Raw genomic sequence first — 17,765 nt, forward strand, 5'->3', positions numbered from 1 at the left:
GAGCCATAGCCTCTCACTCTCTTGGCCAGAGTGTGCCGCCATATTACCAGAGGCCCCCAGGGAGGCATGGCTGAGGCTGAGGCTGTTGTAATGTTTGACATGATCCTTTAGAGTAGGGTTTCCCAGCCAAGATGGTGTGCAGTGTCTGTGGGTAGAGATCAGTGATGCTGCTGAACATCTCACTATGTACAGCATAGCTTCCTCCCCGCCCTCCGCCCAACCCAAAGAATCATCTGGCTCCAAAAGTCAATAATGTTAAGTTTGAGAAAATGCTGTGCTAAACACAAAATGGGTTTTTAGTAAATCCAGACCCTTGTAAGTACATCATATGGGGTGACACCTTTGGGAGGGAAAGGGAAGAACATTAATAACTCCAGCACAACAACTGTCCATGGAAGCTGGCCCAGGCTCACTGGGATGTATGCTCACCCTAATTATGGAGTCCCAGGAAATGGCTCAAGCTCACCTCTCTGCAAATCAATTCTGACTTTGGGAGTGCAATTGGTGAGAAGTACCTTAAACAAGATTTCCAAGAGTTTGCCACCAGTCCTGGGCTACCAGCAGAGCAGGGATGGGGCCCAGGGTGGGAGTTGAGATGTGGAAGGTAGTGGGGCAGTGTAAGCAGGGGGCCTGCCAGGAAACCAAGGATGGGGCCTACGGTTGAGCAATCTGGTGATGTATTGAAGCTGAAAGTTGTGGTACCTGTGGACTCGGGAATGAACTGGAATGCTTTGGTCATTACTACTAAGTCAGGAATGACATTAAAAAAAAACAATCCTTTTGCAAACATGAAAATGTGATATTTGTTTGTATATAGTGCTGTTTATTCCTAAAGGAAATACACTTGTTTTTTCTCTCCTTTTGCTTTTCTTCCCCTTTGGCATGTCTCTACACTAGAAAAAGGGATCATGTCATCTGTTCGAGGCCACCTGGTCTGGTAACCAGTGAACCCAGGGTTTAGGCCTCCCGGAAACCCCAAAGTAAAGTCCCCTGATGTATGAAGAGCCTTCAGCCACATCCAGAATTTTCCTACCATTCCAAACCCAGCAATATTCACACTAAGCAGGTTAACCTAGCTTACCTCTGACCCTTGAGTGGCTCTATTAGTCACTATAACTTACATGCCCATTTACTAAATAATGAAGATGAATGAACACTGCCAACAACACAAGGACAACACTAAAGAAAAACCAAATATGCAAATGAGTGCTATAAATACATTACAGAAACTTGGATTTGTGAAGGGGAAGATAGGAAAATGCCAACAAAAAAAAATGTTGGAAGCACTGAACTCTCTTGCAGGGAGGAATCTTGATGCCAAAAGAAGACACAGATGGTGGAGAAGCCCAACAAGGGAGAGAAATTCGCCATGGAAAGAAGGAGAGTATGGTAGAAGAGTGGGAAAGCTGTGGTGAGTCTAGTTCTCTGAACTTAAGACTTATGGGACCTACCAGAGACCTCTTGTTTGTTGTCTCCCTACACCTGAGCTCTCTTCGCCAGACCTGGCCAGCTATCTGTCCACCCCATCCCACCCTGACCTAACAGACCAAGGGAAAACTCTTCACCTCCTTTATTAACTCACTCATTTTGCATGGCCGTCAGTGGCAACGTCCTCCACTTACATATTTTTGTCTTTTGTCAGTAATTTCCCATGCTTTGAAAGTCTTGACCAAGGTAACTGTACTTGAGACCAAATTAAACCCAACATGAATCATAGTCACAGACCTTCAAAAGACATCTGAAATTTGCATGACTACTGAGTGAGAAGTTGGGGGGATGGATGGGTCTTTCTCATGTTAACTAAATATTTTCGTGTCAAGTTTGGAAGTCTCTAGTTAACCTCCTTTCAACTGCCAGGAGTCCTCGCTCCCACGTCCTGTGAGGGCATGTCAATCTTTCCTCCTGCATCTCACTTTCACATCCGTTCCCATCCCATAGCTAGTAAGAGTTTCATCCAATACTATTCAAGATTTGAATGTGTTCAGGAACTTACAAATCCATTTTCGGCAACGTATGTTGGCAACCCACTAACGAGAGTCCAGTGGTCTGCAGGGGGGGTCCTTGAGGAAGATTAGAAGAAAGAGAATCATTGCCATACAGAGACACGCAATGTGCACAAAGACAAAATGGCAACTCCTGCTGCCTCAGGACAGTACTCACGGAATCACTTTGATCTCTTCTTTTCCATGTAAAATGTAATCAATGATTTTATAAAAGATGACTTCCTAAGAGGAAAGAGATTATGAGAACAATCTTATTTCCTAAAGAAAAAACTTTTCATCAGCGAACTTGTACTTTAAGGCTCATTTAATTACGCCTCATTTTATGCTTGCTTAAACTACCGCAGCCACTGTCACATCCTGATTACAAGCTCGCACTACAGCTGGAAATACTAGTGGCTCATTAGCCACACAAACAAGACTGTGCAGCTAAATTTTATTTTATTTTTTTAAAAGATTTTATTTATTTATTGGACAGACAGAGATCACAAGTAGGCAGAGAGGCAGGCAGAGGGAGAGAGGGCGAAGCAGGCTCCCCGCTGAGTGGAGAGCCTGATGCAGGGCTCAATCCCAGGACCCTATGATCATGACCTGAGCCAAAGGCAGAGGCTTAACCCACTGAGCCACCCAGACGCCCCTGTGCAGCTAAATTTTAAAAGCGGAATTTATCCACACAACTTTCAAAGGACTCTTGTTTTACTTTTAACTGATCCCTTTCTATTATCTGGAAATACCTGACTGATAACTAGTAGTGGAACACAGCATGTCACTTCTCAACCTCGGCCAATGTGTTTGCTCCCTTATCCACTGTGCAATGAACACTTCCCACCTTCCAGCACTGGCCGATCGGAGCAGGTGCCTCAGGAACAGGATTCAGTGGGTGCTTCATCAAAGCTGGGAGGGACTGGAGAACTAGTCTCTCTACTTTGGGCAGATGAAGAACCTGAGGCCGGGACACATTCCATCCCAGTACCCTCACTTTCCTTTGCTGGGAATATGGTGGTGAGACATTGTTCCTGCCCTCTGAAGCTTGCTGGCAAGGGGAAAATTTAATCCAATCCATCCCTCGCCTGGAGTCTCCAATCTAGCAGGTTTGAAGGAGAGCCTGGGCACTGGGGCTCAAAAACCAGGCCGGTGGCTCTACTGTGTCCTTCCTGCTTGACAACTACTGATTCACCAAGCCCAGCTATACAGAAAAGGAAACTGAGAGGTAAACAATGAGTTTAGGCAAGGACCACCCAGCTGGCTTGGGCAGAGCTGAGACGTGGACTTCAAACTCCTTGTCCAGTGCTCTTTCTACTACTCTGAGGTCCCACCAAAACTTATGGGACAAGGACCCAGGGCCTCTCAGACCAGTGCTCTTTCCTCTCTGCTGGTTCTAGAGCCCTGTACCAAGCACACATAGCACAGAGGAAGATGTTTGCACTTACTCGGCCATCTGGGGTCTTTGGACCTTTATAAGGCTCGACTTCTCCAAGCTTGATTGGCCATTCGTCATAGAATTCCTGGAAGCAATTATATTTAAATATTATCAAACAAACTGTTCCATGACCTACCATGTCTTCTGTGAGTTTCATGGCTTTGCATATTTTATGTTAATTTAGAATTCTGGAATTTTAGAGCTGAAAAAGACCTATAATTCCCGGCAATACTGCTTACGAACTAAGGCTAAGAGACAGTGAGGTCTCTCAGCCTTTTTCCTCTGTAAAACACGGATAATAATAGAATTTATACTATAGGGTGGTTGTGAGGATTAAATGAGCTATACATGCAGAACACCAACCCTGACACATAGGTAAAAGAACTCAGTAGTCAGCAGCTCTTTTATAGATAGTTTAACTAAATCTAAGTAGGTTAAGAGGCTTGGCCAAGGTCACGCGGGGTGGCCAACAGTGCAGGCTGCCTTACCCAACATCTATTCTCCCCCTCTTCCTCTCTAGAAGACCCCCATTTTATTTAGGCATCAGGAAGTCATTTTCTCAAGGCAGAGGGGCCTGCACAGCCCCTGAGTGGCCTTTATAAGGTGCCTGAGATTAGTTGGGTGGCAGGCGCACAGCCAGTTCTGGATAGCGGAGAAGGGGGGGAAGTCTGCTGAGCCCTTCTCGGGAAGGGCATCCCTCGGATGAAAGGCAATGGAAGTAACATTTGTAGGAGGCACCTCCCAGTTTCTTCCTCTCTGTGTGCTACCTCTGGAGTTGCATCAGCCAACTTGTTACCCCCAAGGGGAGACCTTATCAATATGCTGCAGGCAGTGGAGACCATGCCAGGGGAAACAGGAAGCCCCTGGGACCTTGATAACTGCACTGAGCTCTGAATGACCCAGCCTTACGCTGCCTGATCTTGGGTCTTTTTGTTAAATGAGATAATAACTGTCTTGCTGTTACTTACTGGGTCTGATGTTCCTTGCAGCCCAAAGCACCCCAACCAATACACTCAACCACCAAGTCCCAGAGGCAGGATCAAAGCCCAGCTCTCCTGACTCCTGGTCCTGTGTTAATCCCCTTAGAACAGTTACTCTGATAAAAATAACTTCGATTAACATGGAGAATAAGAATGTAAAAGATATAGTATTCATTACTTATGTTGAGCTAGGAGCGCTCCAACTGAATCAATGAAACAAGATGAAAAATTAACATTATATATTGTGTGTGAATAGTATCCATTTTTTAATGGATCACATTTCATGTGGTGGGTGTTGTATAGATGATTTTAGGGGAAACAAAAATGTAATGGAGTGACAAGGACCTTCTCCTTGGTCATGTCCAGCAGTCCGATGGAGTACCGCTCACAATTCAGATATGTTCTAACTGTGTAGAGTGCTTTGTGAAACTGACGCTCCACATCTGTGAGCTCTTCAAATACTTTGTTGGCTGACCACATGAGGATCTGAAAGGGGGAAATAAAAAGAAAACACTTAGAACAAAACTCACGGTGAAGAGGTAGAGCATTTGCCAAAAGAAAGCCTGAGATGCCTCCAATAAAAGAACATGTATCACTGAACAATGTAATTTCATTTTTTAATTTGCTCATGTCTGACCCACTACTCAGATTCTCTGAGTAGGATCATGAGCAGACCCGTGCAAAGGTGAAGGTCTCTGAAAGCGGTACACCATGACTGGTCCCCAATGTCAAAGGGCAGGTGACCTCACATTGGAAGCAGAGACAGTCTCCAGGCAGAGGGTCCAGTATTGGTGATGCCCTGGCACCTGCTGCTCCCCTGGGGGGCAGAAATCCATATGCCTCCTTCCACGTGTCCTGAGCTACTCAGAGGTTACCTCATCTGGACAGTTGGCTAGGAGAAAACATTGGAAGACCTTCATCCCCACCCCTCTCCCACCATTATACAGATGAAGAAACTGACATCCAGAGAATGGCCTGGTTGCCTGGTTCCCAATGTTGTTCCATATCCCTCTGGCTCAAGGAGGCAACAGACTTCAGAAGAGGGATTTGCTCCTGAAATTAATAGCTTCCATATGGACCAGGAACTCCTAAGAGCTTTGTGTGGATGAATTCATGTAATGATCAAATGATCACAACCACCACATAGGGTAGGTACTATAATTATCTCACAGAAGAAACCATGGCTACCCAGGATAAAGACGAGGGAAGTCAGTTGTACACACAGATGGAGGAGCAGGGAGGTGGGGGTGGGAGGCAGGGGCAGACATGAGAAGACAGCCAGGACTAAAGTCTTGGAATCAGTTCCACTTGGCTTAAACCCCCAAGAGCGATAGGAGGGGTCTGGGCTTGTTGCCTCTGGGTCCCTTTGTCAGAACAGGAAAGCATGGAGTGAGGAAGGTCAACTTCCAAGTACCTGGCTTCTTCGGGATTCAATGCTGTACAGGTAGTTGGTATGATGAAGTTTTAGGATGACAGAAACAAAGTTGAGGTATTTGCAAAAGATCTACAGGAAGCAGAGAAAAACAAATTAGCTATGGTATCTCTCTTTCCATTAAATAAGAAATAAATTCCCTGAGCCTCCAGCTGGATACCCAGGGTAGCATTACCTCCTCATCCTGTTTGGAAAATTCAGAGGCATTTACTTTGTTAATTGCCATAACCACGGCAAGAACCTCCTTGCCCATCACGATCGGAGTTGCCAGCAGGTTCTTTGTGACATAGCCAGTTTGTTTGTCCATGAAGTCAGAGAAATGGCTATTCTGAAAGACACATTCACACGTTTGCCAAAGCTGTATAGGACCATGAAGTGTAAGTCTAAGAATGGCACCAGAATGTTCTCTCTAGTCCAAACCTGGTCTGGACAGGCGACCAGGACCCCAGCACAGCGGTCCCACCCACACCCCCATCCTATGATTGCACAGAGTGAACTCACGTGTTTCAGGTTAAGCGTCTCCCACCTGAGCTTTGGCCTATCTAGGCGAGGCTGTGGTAGGGCCAGGAGAAAGGAGGTGAGGTTATGGCCAAGAGGAAAGTGGGTTGCTAAGAGGAAACAGGGTTACAATGGACAGAAGGTGTGCAGGGAAGGAGTCACAGCTGGGTTTACAGGTGTAGGGCCACGGAACTCAGCTTTCTAATTGTGAGAGTAAAATGTGCGTGAAACCAGACAACCAGTACACCATAACATAAAGAAAAAAATGAATGACTCCTCAAACTTCTTCTAATCTTGCTGACTTGAGGGAATCAGTGTTAACAGCTTGGTATGTGTCTTTTTTTTCCCTTTATTTTTTAGAGATTGATTGATTGATTTGAGAGAGAGACTGCAGGGGAGGGGAGGGACAGAGAGAGAGGGAGGCAAGCAGACTCCTTGCTAAGCAGGGAGCCCAACCCGAGGCTCCCTCCCAGGACCCTGAGATCACGACCTGAGCCAAAACCAAGAGCAGACACTTAATAGACTGAGCCACTGGGTGCCCCAGTATGTCTCCTTGTACGCCTTTCTCTAACTCTTGGACAAAGTTTTTTCTTTTTTATAAATTTTCCTTTCTAATTCACACCATGCTTGCAACCTATAATGATACTTTCCAGACTTCCCTCCAGACCTGTGCAAATGGGAGTGAATTCAGTCTCTAGATTCCTACCCAGTACTGCCCAATGTGGGAGGCCCGTGGTACACTCAGCCAGTCTCTACTGACTCCGTAGTTTTCTTCACTGAAAACGTGAATCACTCTTGCTTTCATTTCTATGGGATGGATCCGGAGGTGAAAAATCTCTTTCGTGGGAGCCACAGATATATGCAGTTTGTATTTACACCAATGACTGTTATAAAAGGTGAGAAATCTTACTTCCACTGGTCACGGGTGAAGGGGCCCTCTTGCCAGCACCACAGGCTTATCAGTTTTTAATGTTCTACCAAGCCAACGTCTTTCATACATGTTTCTCTCTCTCTCTCATTCTCTCTCTCTCTCTCTCCCTCTGTGGGAGAGAGGAAGTGGATCTTCCCAGATACAAGCCTCATGCAGTAGATGGGAGAGATGATTCTGACACCCTAACCATGGAAAGGGCAGAGTGATGAGTGTGGCAATGTCCCCAAAAGGAAGAGTTTCAGAGGGTCAAGGACCGCGGTTCTTATGGGCTGTAAGTTAGAGGATCGCCCACTCTAGATAGGTGTAGACACAGCCTTCCCTGGTTCATACTATCTCATCTTTGAACCCGAGTCTCCTTCCATTGGAACTAAACTTTCTGCCTGATTCTGAGACTCACTGGCCAAAGTGAATGGGGTTTTCCTTTCATAGTTTGTATTATTTTCATTTCCTTGTGTTGATGGTTAACACAAACCCTTAGGAGCTGGACTTTGTTTAGTTTCCAAAATTAAAAATATGGGAGTCCTCTGGTGTGTGACTTCTGGGCCAGAATCTCACCCAGGGAGCAGGGCTCGTTGGCCAGTAGAACCTTCAACTCAGCAGTGGACCTGGGCTCTGCCTCACAGACCCCCACAGACACACTCAGATTTGCAGACCTCCCAGCAGACCCACTGACCCCCACCCTCCTAGAATAGAATCTGTCTTCCCCAGGAATCTGTCCTCTTAGTGGGTGAATCACTCCTGCAGAGGACCCGGTTAGGAATGGTGAGATGCTAAGGGAGTCAGAGGCAGCCCCTTATCCCAGATCTCTTTTCTGCATTTCCCAGCGTGGACCCACACAAACCAACTCTTTACTTAGGAGGCCACGTCATCTAATGTTGAAGAAGACTCTGGAGTCAGAATTCCCCGGCTAAAACAAGACCCCGGTTCACCTGCTGAGTGATCCCGGGCATGCTATATAGCCTTGTGGAAATAGGAAGCCTGACAGTGTGGACTCCAGAGTCCCTGACACGTAGGCTAACACCGTGTGGGTAGAGCACTTAGAAAAGTGTCTGACATATGGCAGGAGCTCAAAAATTACTGGGAAAAGACACCTGGAATTTTATTGGGCCTCCCTGGATGAGAAGAAGTTCTCTTTTGCAAGGGCCATTCTGCTTCTAGTTCTAGCTTTTGTAACCAATCCTAACCACAGAAGAAAATAGATGCTCTTATCGATGTAGGCCTTCTATGCCTTATGCCCGGAAGCATGCGTTTGCCTGAGGGCCGGTGTCTGCCACCCCACGCCCCTACCCTACCTCCACTCCCCGCCTTCAACAGCCACACTTCTTTCCTAACCACCTGATCTGCCATTCTCTCTGCATCTGGTAACATCTTCCCTCCGAGGCCAGGACATCTCCAGACTTTGTTAGCTCCTTTCTCTTCATCCACTGCTTGCTCAAGCCAGCTCGCATTCCATTTTCCTCCTGACCTACAACCCATTATGGGTTGCAATCCCCTTCGTTTACACAGCAATCTTGACCACTAAATGCCAGATCAGATGCACACACACTAGGCAGTCGCGTTTCTTTGCAAACACACTTTACTCGTCAGCTTCAAAGCTCCATGCTATTTGATTCTAGATTCTAAACACAAGGAAGTATTCCTAAATTCATTTGGCTATTTCGAAAAAATGATATGCGTTTCAAAATATAATGCTTGCTTATTATTGTATCAGAAAGCCCTACATAAAACCATCCATCAGATGACAGGTAGGCAAGGCGAGGCTTTCGGGTTCACTAGCTCAAACAACCCCTAGTGAAGTTTGCTTGAGTAATTCCTATAGTTCTCAGATTCGCAAACTCCCCTGGGTAGACCTTCAGAGAAGTCCCTGAAGGCATCTGGGAAACACTGTGTCCAGCAGCAGACTGACCGGGTCCCTCATCCAATCTCAGCATTGTTAAATTCTGATTAAGTATCATTATTCCTCGAGACCAGGAGTCAGAAGAAAGAAGGGAAGGAAGAGGGCACTGGGAGCGAGAGGTGTTCTGTTAATTATTGAAAACTTAGGACTTCTCCCGCGGCTTTCTTTTAAACCACAGTCAGAACGAGAACCACCCATAGAATTAACCCTCAGTTTTCCCAATAGAAAAAGAAATAATTAACCTGAGAAGGATATCTCTCTGTTTCCTGCTATTAAAAGTTTTCCTGTCTTTTAACCTTTTTAAAAACAGGTGATAATCAGTGACCCTTTTTGGGGGGCACCTACACCTAGCCCCCAAACACCCCTGGGCCTAAATACAGTATTCTCACGGTTGTCGTTTACTGAGCACCTACTAAGAGTCAGGCACTATATGTTCATTTAATCTGTATATTTATTTACCTCCATGCCTCAGGTGCAGAAATGCAATCTATCACACAGTTACCTAGTCTCAAACCCACATCTGTGCTGAGGTCTGTCTGATGCCCACATTGCCCACCAGAGAGAAGCCACGTGTGGTCAGTGGCGTGGTAGAAGAGGGGGAGGGGAGTTATGGCCCCAGACCTGCCACATCCTGCCTGATTGGCCTTGACAAGATTCTTCCTTGTACAGGATGGAAATAAAGATACGGTCCCTTGTTCCTCACAGGATCTTTGCCAGAATCAAAGGAGATTAAGAATGTGAACATGCTTTATAAATGGTCAAATACAACAAGAAGGTAAGAATGAGTAGAAATTTCATGAAAACATTGGTTTCCCTCTTTTTTATTTTTGCAGATTTTATCATAGCGATTCAAGTCTGGCAAGTTGCAGGGATGTGGGGGTCGGTGGAGGGTCGAAAGAGTGCTAGACGCAGAGTAAGGATGCCTGGTCTGGCCCAGCCTAGACGCAGAGTAAGGATGCCTGGTCTGGCCCAGCCCTTCTCACTCACTGACCATACCATGGGCTCTAGGTGAGATGCAGCCCCTGTGACCTCAGCTTCCTGTCTGCCCCAGAAAAAGAGTCAGTTCAAGATTCCTGGAGCCCCTGCCACGGAGGATCCCCCGATTGCTCTGAAATCCAATTTCCGCCCCCTCTGTTCACCCAACACACCAGTGGTTTTCAATTCTGACTGCATTTTAGAATCACCTGGAGAGCTTTTTAAAAATGCTACTGCCGGGGCGCCTGGGTGGCTCAGTGGGTTAGAGCCTCTGCCTTCGGCTCAGGTCATGATCCCAGGGTCCTGGGATCGAGCCCCGCATTGGACTCTGCTCTGCGGAGAGCCTGCTTCTTCCTCTCTCTCTCTCTGACTGCCTCTCTGCCCACTTGTGATCTCTGTCTGTCAAATAAATAAAATAAAATCTTTTTAAAAAAAATGCTACTGCCTGCATCCCAACCCCTCAGAGTCTGGTGTATTGGTCTATTGCATCTTGGACAGTATTTTTTAAATGCTCTAGATTCGATTTTAATGTGCATTTGGAGTTGAAAAGCACCACTCTTCTCTCCATAAGAAGAAAATATTTACAAGTGATAGAAATGAAAAGCAAATGAGGCCTTTGTCTCTGAGCTGAAGAAGGTGTCTCTTCAACTCAGCAGTTCTCCATCCTGCTCAGAACAGCAGGGAGTACTTAGGGAAAAGGGCAAGGGGACAACAGGGTCCCCCCACCGCCCACCTCCATTTCCTGCTCTGTCCACCGGGTGATGCTCACCACGGACAGCAACACACCAAGGCTGCCTGCTCTTCCCAGCAGCTCTCTGCCATCATTCTCTTCTCAACATGCAAACTGGACTCATTGATAATGCATTACAACAGAAATCATTTTATCCATCTCTTTAAACAATTTTTTTTCCAGAAAAAAAAAAAAAAAAAACTTTCATGTCACTTTCTTGAGTTTGAAGTCCTAGTAACTTTGGAGAGGGGCTCGCTCTCTCGGGGACTGGCCGGAAGCATACTACCCCGTGAGAAAACCTCAGGGTGTATAGGCATAGCCTCCTAACTGGTGTCTGGAGAGTTTTGCCTAAAGGGGACAAACCAGTCCAGTCACAGGCACAGCGGCAGTTAGCATCAGAATCTACCTAAAACCAGCTTGACCTCCCTGAAGCCAGGGATCAGAGAGGACTGACCACTCTGCGGTGGTGGAGGGCAACCCTTGCACTGGGGGATTGTGCTGGGCTTGTTTGCAGAGTGTTTGCTAATGTTTGACGACTTCTGTGCCTTCTGGAACCCCAGGAAGGCCCTGCTCCTATAATCAGCTTCAGGAGGCACAAGGGGGATTAGCCTCCTGCCACCAGCTGCCCCCATTCACGAGTGATTTACATTCCTTCCTTCTTGTTTATTTGTATTTTTTTTTTTTTTTAATGAGCAACCCCACTGTGGTGATAAGAAGAGTGATTTGTTGTTGTTTTTAAAAGCACAAACCACGCCTTGTGTTTGCACAGTAGGCTAGCTCAGGACCACACCATGTGGTTGGAGGTGATTCTGGAGAGAGCTGACTTGTGTGTGTGGGGGGTGTCAATTGTGCTTATCATCCAAATTTACATTTTTCACAATCGAAATTTCAACACCTGAACTTTCAAATGGCATTATTTGTTCTTTCTGTGCATTCGGTCCATAAGTGAAAGAATCCATTTATGAGCTAGTCCATCCCCAAGAACTGAGGGACCTGAAAGGGTTGTGAGCGAGAGGTGTGGGGAGCCGCTCACAGGTCTCAGCGTCAGGCACTGGATCTCACCAGCCTGGGCCGCTTTGCCAGGTTGTCCAGAAATAAAGTCTCCAGAGCTGGGAGGATATGTAAGGGAGCAGGTGTGGAATGCACCTGGCTCCGCTAAGTTTGCCCAAGAAAATGCCCGACACTATAAGGGACACCCGCTAAGAACTCACTCACTGTTGATCTCGAATCCTACTTGAACTGAGCATCCTGTGTTTTTATTTGCTAACTCTGGCAACCGTCTGCCTAGGGGATCCTCTTCCTACTGTTCCTACTCCTCAGGTTACAGACGACCTCATGCCGCAGGCTGCTCCCCACCCCCCGCCCCCCCTACCCCACCCCACCAGCTCCCAGCTCTTTCCCACTGGCTCTTCCCCAACCCTGCCAAGACATCCGGTCGGCCCCACTGTCACAAAGCCACTTACCTTTTGCACATCTGGGACATTAATGGCTTTCTTCGTGTGAGCAACCCAACCCACTATCCCGATGTCCAACGGAAACACAACTTCTCTTTCGGGGACCACCAGGCTGTCCTCAAACCTGGAGGTGGGGGTGATGTCAAGCAGCCTGGAGGCCACCTCAGGCGTGCCGTTGCGGGCCCGGCAGGCGAAGAAGCTGCAGCGGTCGGCCTGCAGCAGCTGTGCCAACTTCCCCAGGGCCCGGTGCACCGTGAGCTCTGGGCTGGCCGCCTCCTCCTGCATGGCCAGCATCAGCTCAGAGCACAGGGCCCACTCCTCAGCCAACGACAGCGGCCCGCTGTCCCCGGGGGCTTCCCCCAGCCTCTGGGCGAGGTACTCCTTGGCAAACTGGGGGTGGTCCTCTAGGTATTTCTCCACGGCCTCTTGGCTGATCTCACCCATAGTGTGGTTTGCTTTGCTGCTTTGGCTCAGAGAGGGAGACCCTCGGAGCACCCCCTGGGACGGAGTGCCCAGAAGGAACTACATCCTGGTCGAAGTCACTGAGGAAACCCTACAGGGCCCCTCACAGGATCCCCGAAAGATGGAGCAGAATGGTTGCCCAGCAGAGCTTTCAAAAAAACTGCCGGAAGCTCTTGGGCTGTGACAGAAGGTCTGGCTTAGAGTAGGATTCAGGGAGCACAGGATTAAAGAGTTCTTCAGGACATGAAATCCCTAAGCATTCTTAGCTCATAAGTCCTCAGAACATCTTAGATCAGCCAGGCAAGTGGCAAGTCGAGGTGACTATTCCAGAAAAATCACTGAAGGGAGAATCATCAATGTACCCATTAATGATAGGACATTAGCATCCATTGATACTTTGAATCATTTTTTCTTGATAACTATATGAAGGGAAACTATTAGACTTTGGAAGGGTCTGCTTATTTATATGGAACTTTAATGAGCCTTTGGGGGAGATGGAAGGGTTTAGCATCAATGCAACATAAAATGGAATATTAATCTTTCCTTCTCTTAAAAGTCCTACGATCATCCAAGTTGCCTGGCCTTTTTCTAAAACCTTCACCTCTCAATTCCCCTCATTTCAAAGCTTGACCTTGGGAGTGTTTTAAAGGAACAAATCTTAATCTTGTTCTAGAAAGGTGAACACGGCAAAACATTTGCCTGTGATCCAAGCCTAATCAAGCCACAATGTAATCAATAATCCTTGTCAAAAGACATGATTGTAAAAGGCAGCCAATACACCTGCTAACTGGGTCTTCCTGCCACACATCATAGTTTGGATTTTGTTTTGAGCAGTAATAGCCAGCCTCATGCATTTTTGCTCCAAGACACAGTCTGTTAAATCTAGTGGATAAAACCTGTCTTGTCTGTTGCTAGGATCTCTAATGTCTCATGGGGTTAGGCATAGAAAAACACTTACCACTACTTAGTTGTGTTTAATGTTTAATTTATTAAGCTTTTACATTGATTAAGCACACTTTCCCAAATACTTAAACACTATTATACAACTAATAAGTCAAACAACACATTTCATGAACCAATTTCCTTGAATATTTAAATGCTGATTTCAAACTTCGTCAAGGTCTTCTAGCATTTCAATACAACAACGCAAACTTTGTGGCAGATTCTCTCAATGAACACACACGGTACAGGAACTCTAAAAGCTCGTGTTAGACCCACATTTAAGTCCATTTCAAAGACAGCAATCCCATGGGTTTCATTTACTTTGTTAAACTTTAAGCTTACCTTGATAGAGTGATAATAGCCTTATCAGAAAAGAAAAAGACATCCACGGAGGTTGCAGGTTCTAGGTGAGTCAACGAGAGGTTCTTGGCGGTTTTCCCATGGGAACTGAACTCAAACTGGCCTTGGTCCAGCTGTGTGGCTTCTTACAGTTGAGTTGGCTTGCCACCTCAAGAACCCTGCCAAGCGCAAACCTTTTCTTGTGTCTTCCTCTGTCACACTCCGTGTAGTCTCAAGAGGGTCCTCCTCAGAGTACTAGTAACTGTGTAACATCCTATTAGCATCTCATTATAATTAAAATAATGCAGAGATAAATCTTCTAAGAGAAAGGAGTTGAGTCAACCCAGTCACCCCTCCCAGGGGACCATCACATTCTAACACAGTTTGGGACACTTCTACCCAGTTACTTTGTGTGACCATGGCACAGTTCCAATTTCTACCAAAAGTATGTTGTGTGCTCACAATTCCCCAGTTCCACGCTTCCCTCGTACCCAGAGAGAGGAAAAAACACGTATCTGTGTTCCATACGCAGATATATACTTAAAGGGAAAAACAAACTAACCACAGATGTTAACATTCCTCTACTTATAAAAATGAAAATTAATTTAAAAATGAAACATAATCTGTTATTTTTCACCATTCCTTTGTTTTTGTAACTACTTCTGGATTCATGGTACACTCATTCTCTCAACACATTATCTATGGATTGTCCATTATAAACAAGCCGCCGTATTAGCTTCTGTGGTAAAGACTTCATGTTCCTCCTCATCTGAGTCTCTTCTCATCCCAGTTATATGGGAAGATTCTCTTTTTCTGCCCTCTTCCCCTGGTAAGTTCATGTGACAAACTTTGCCTCTGGGATGTGGTCATAAATGTCTCTTCCAGGTAAGAACAATTTCTTGCCAGCATAAGATCCTGAACTCTCCATTCTCCCCACTGCCACATCAGTTCCAGATGGAGGGGTCTCCTGATTCCAAGTGAGGATGTCCTGGAACAGAGGCCCCTGCTGACCTGAGATGGACAGGTAGCATGAGTGAGAAAGAAATCTTTCTCATTTTTAGCCTCTCAGAGATGAGGGCTGCCTGTTACCGGCAGCACAGCTGGGTCAATCCTAACTGAGACACTTGTGCTCTGGGGATGCAGGGGATGAGAAAGCCTTGGTTGTAGTTTCACAAGCACTTGTGGTGGAGAAGGGAGATGAGAGCAGTATAGAAAGATCCATGAAGTATGGAATAGAATATGATAAATGCCAGAAGGGAGATCCCTAAACATGGCTATGAGAGTGCAGAAAAGGGATCCTATCTAGAATGGGCAGAGATGGGGGGTGGGAATGAAGTGTGGTCCAGGTGGTAGTAACAGCAGAAGCACTAGCATGGGGGTGTAGAGTAATGGGCTCAGATCACAGGAGCCTCAGAAGCTGGGCTGAGGATTTTGGACCCTGGAGAGTTTGGGGGGACAGGGAAAACATTATAAGTGTCCTTTTCTACAAACTTAATCTGGTAGTGCTTAGAAAGATGGGTTGGAGAAAAGGAACATTATACGTAGGGATAAGATTAAGAGGCTACATTGCATTTGGTTCATTATCAAATACCCTAAAAATGTGTATGGACTTTGACCCTGCAATTCTGCTTTTAAGAATTTATCTTGCAGAGGGCACCTGGGTGGCTCAGTGGGTTAAGCCTCTGCCTTTGGTCCAGGTCATGACCTCAGGTTCCTGGGATGGAGCCCTGCATCAGGCTCTCTGCTCAGCAGGGAGCCTGCTTCCCCCTCTCTCTCTGCCTACTTGTTATTTCTCTCTGTGTTAAAAAAAAAAAAAAAAAAAAAAAAAAAGAATTTATCTTGCAGAAATAGAAGACTGCATGTAATTAATGCAGTTACCAGGGTGTTCATCAAAAGTACAATTATAAAAGTGAAAGATCAGAAATAGCCTAGATTTTCAACAATAGGAAGTTAGGGAAATAAATAGCATTATATTCACAGAATAGAGAGCTACATTTATTAATAATCCTACCGTAAAGGTCTATTTATTTATATGAAGAAACATTTATGATATACAGTAGGTTATAAGATCGTTGTGCAATATGACTCCACATAAATACACACACATCCAGGTGTATGTACCAAATGGTAACAGTGATTATTCCCGAGTGATGGGATTCGAAGCATTAATCTTTTCCTTCTTTTTTGTTTATCTGATTTTTCTCAAATATCTATAATGAACATATATAATTTACATAACAAATTCATGTATTCATAAACAAAGTTTGTTTGTTTGTTTGTTTTTATAAACAAAGTTTTTAAGGTTATCTTCATAGGCTACGCGTGAGGTTGCTTGGGAATGAAAAAGTAAGGGACAAGTGTGAGACCCAATTCTAGGCAACAGTTGACAGGAGCAGGCAATGGATTAGTTAGAAAAAACAAGCAAGACGAAGAGATCACTGGTGACTACTTTGCCTACTGCATGACATTTTGTAAAGACAGATTAAAAAAAAAAATTTTTTTTTTATTTGACAGAGAGAAACACAGTGAGAAAGGGAACACAAACAGGGGACTAGGAGAGGGGGAAGCAGACTCCCCGTCGAGCAGGGAGCCTGATGCAGGACTCGATCCCCTGAGCCCGGGATCATGACCCCGGGATCATGACCTGAACCGAAGGCAGCGGCTTAACCCAATGAGCCACCCAGGCGCCCCAAGACAAAGACTTTTTTAAAGGGAAATACTGGAAGTCTGCCTTGTAGCATGAACACGAATCTCTCTCCTTTTCTTGTCTTTGATTGAATCCCCTTGTCTTCATTGCCCTTCCTCCTGGATCACAGGAGTGAGCTCACAAGACCTTTGTGTCTCTTACTGGCTGGTCAGCCTGAGACACTGAAAAAAAAAAAAAAATGTAAGAAACAAATAATATATTTTTTTGAATTACCAAACAGACCACTTAGAATGAATTTCTAATGCAACACAATACATATTGACTTTTTTGAACTTCACTGTTCGTTGCTGAACTTCACTGTTTTATTGACTTTGTTGAACTTCACTGTTTAATTTTTAGGCATTTCTAAGATATTACAGACATTGATTATCATTTATTTAGATAAAAGTCTCTGAAACAAAACCAGGTCAATGTGAAAACTCCATTCCATTTACCCAGAATACTTTTAGAAATATAAGCCACAAGGTATTGGTAATAAAAAAGTGATCATAGAATAGCTAACATTATATTATATAATCTGTGCCAGGTCCTCTTCTAAGACCCTTACATATATTATGTCATTTAATTCTTCCAATAACCCAAGGAGGTAAGTACTATTATTGTCTTTATTTTACATGCAAGAAATCAAAGCACAGAGAAATTAAGTAACTAGCTCAAGGTCACACAGCTAGTAAGTGATAGTGACCTATCCCAAAACTGTCAGTTTAAATAGGGTTAGATTAAAAAGGGTACCCATGAGGTGCACAATATATCATAATAGCTGCTCTAGGGGAATATACAAAGACATATCCTGTAAGGAACTATATATATATATATATATATATATATATACACACACACACACACACATATATACACATACACACAGCGAATATATATATATTCAGAAAAAATATATATTTATATCAGAAAAAGATATATATATATATATATATATCAGAAAATGTTATTAAACACCAATTTTTAAAAAGTTAAATAAAAATTCCAAGAACTCTTCT

The 17,765-nt window shown here is 45.0% G+C and overlaps 1 protein-coding gene across 1 annotated transcript in view; it reads right to left on the bottom strand.

The window, feature by feature from the left end:
* Positions 1 to 12,761, bottom strand: part of PDE6C (phosphodiesterase 6C) — a 47,586-nt gene extending 34,825 nt beyond the window's left edge. The window contains exons 1-7 of the mRNA XM_059169420.1: positions 12,327 to 12,761; positions 6,008 to 6,160; positions 5,815 to 5,904; positions 4,746 to 4,886; positions 3,431 to 3,505; positions 2,161 to 2,225; positions 1,994 to 2,060 (exon numbers count right to left, since the gene is read on the bottom strand). Of these exons, the coding sequence (XP_059025403.1) occupies positions 1,994 to 2,060; positions 2,161 to 2,225; positions 3,431 to 3,505; positions 4,746 to 4,886; positions 5,815 to 5,904; positions 6,008 to 6,160; positions 12,327 to 12,761 (1,026 nt within the window). The remainder of the gene's footprint in view (positions 1 to 1,993; positions 2,061 to 2,160; positions 2,226 to 3,430; positions 3,506 to 4,745; positions 4,887 to 5,814; positions 5,905 to 6,007; positions 6,161 to 12,326) is intronic.
* Positions 12,762 to 17,765: the final 5,004 nt, after the last annotated feature.

Source organism: Mustela lutreola, chromosome 4, assembly GCF_030435805.1.
Source record: "Mustela lutreola isolate mMusLut2 chromosome 4, mMusLut2.pri, whole genome shotgun sequence".
In the NCBI taxonomy this organism is placed as follows: Eukaryota; Metazoa; Chordata; class Mammalia; order Carnivora; family Mustelidae; genus Mustela; species Mustela lutreola.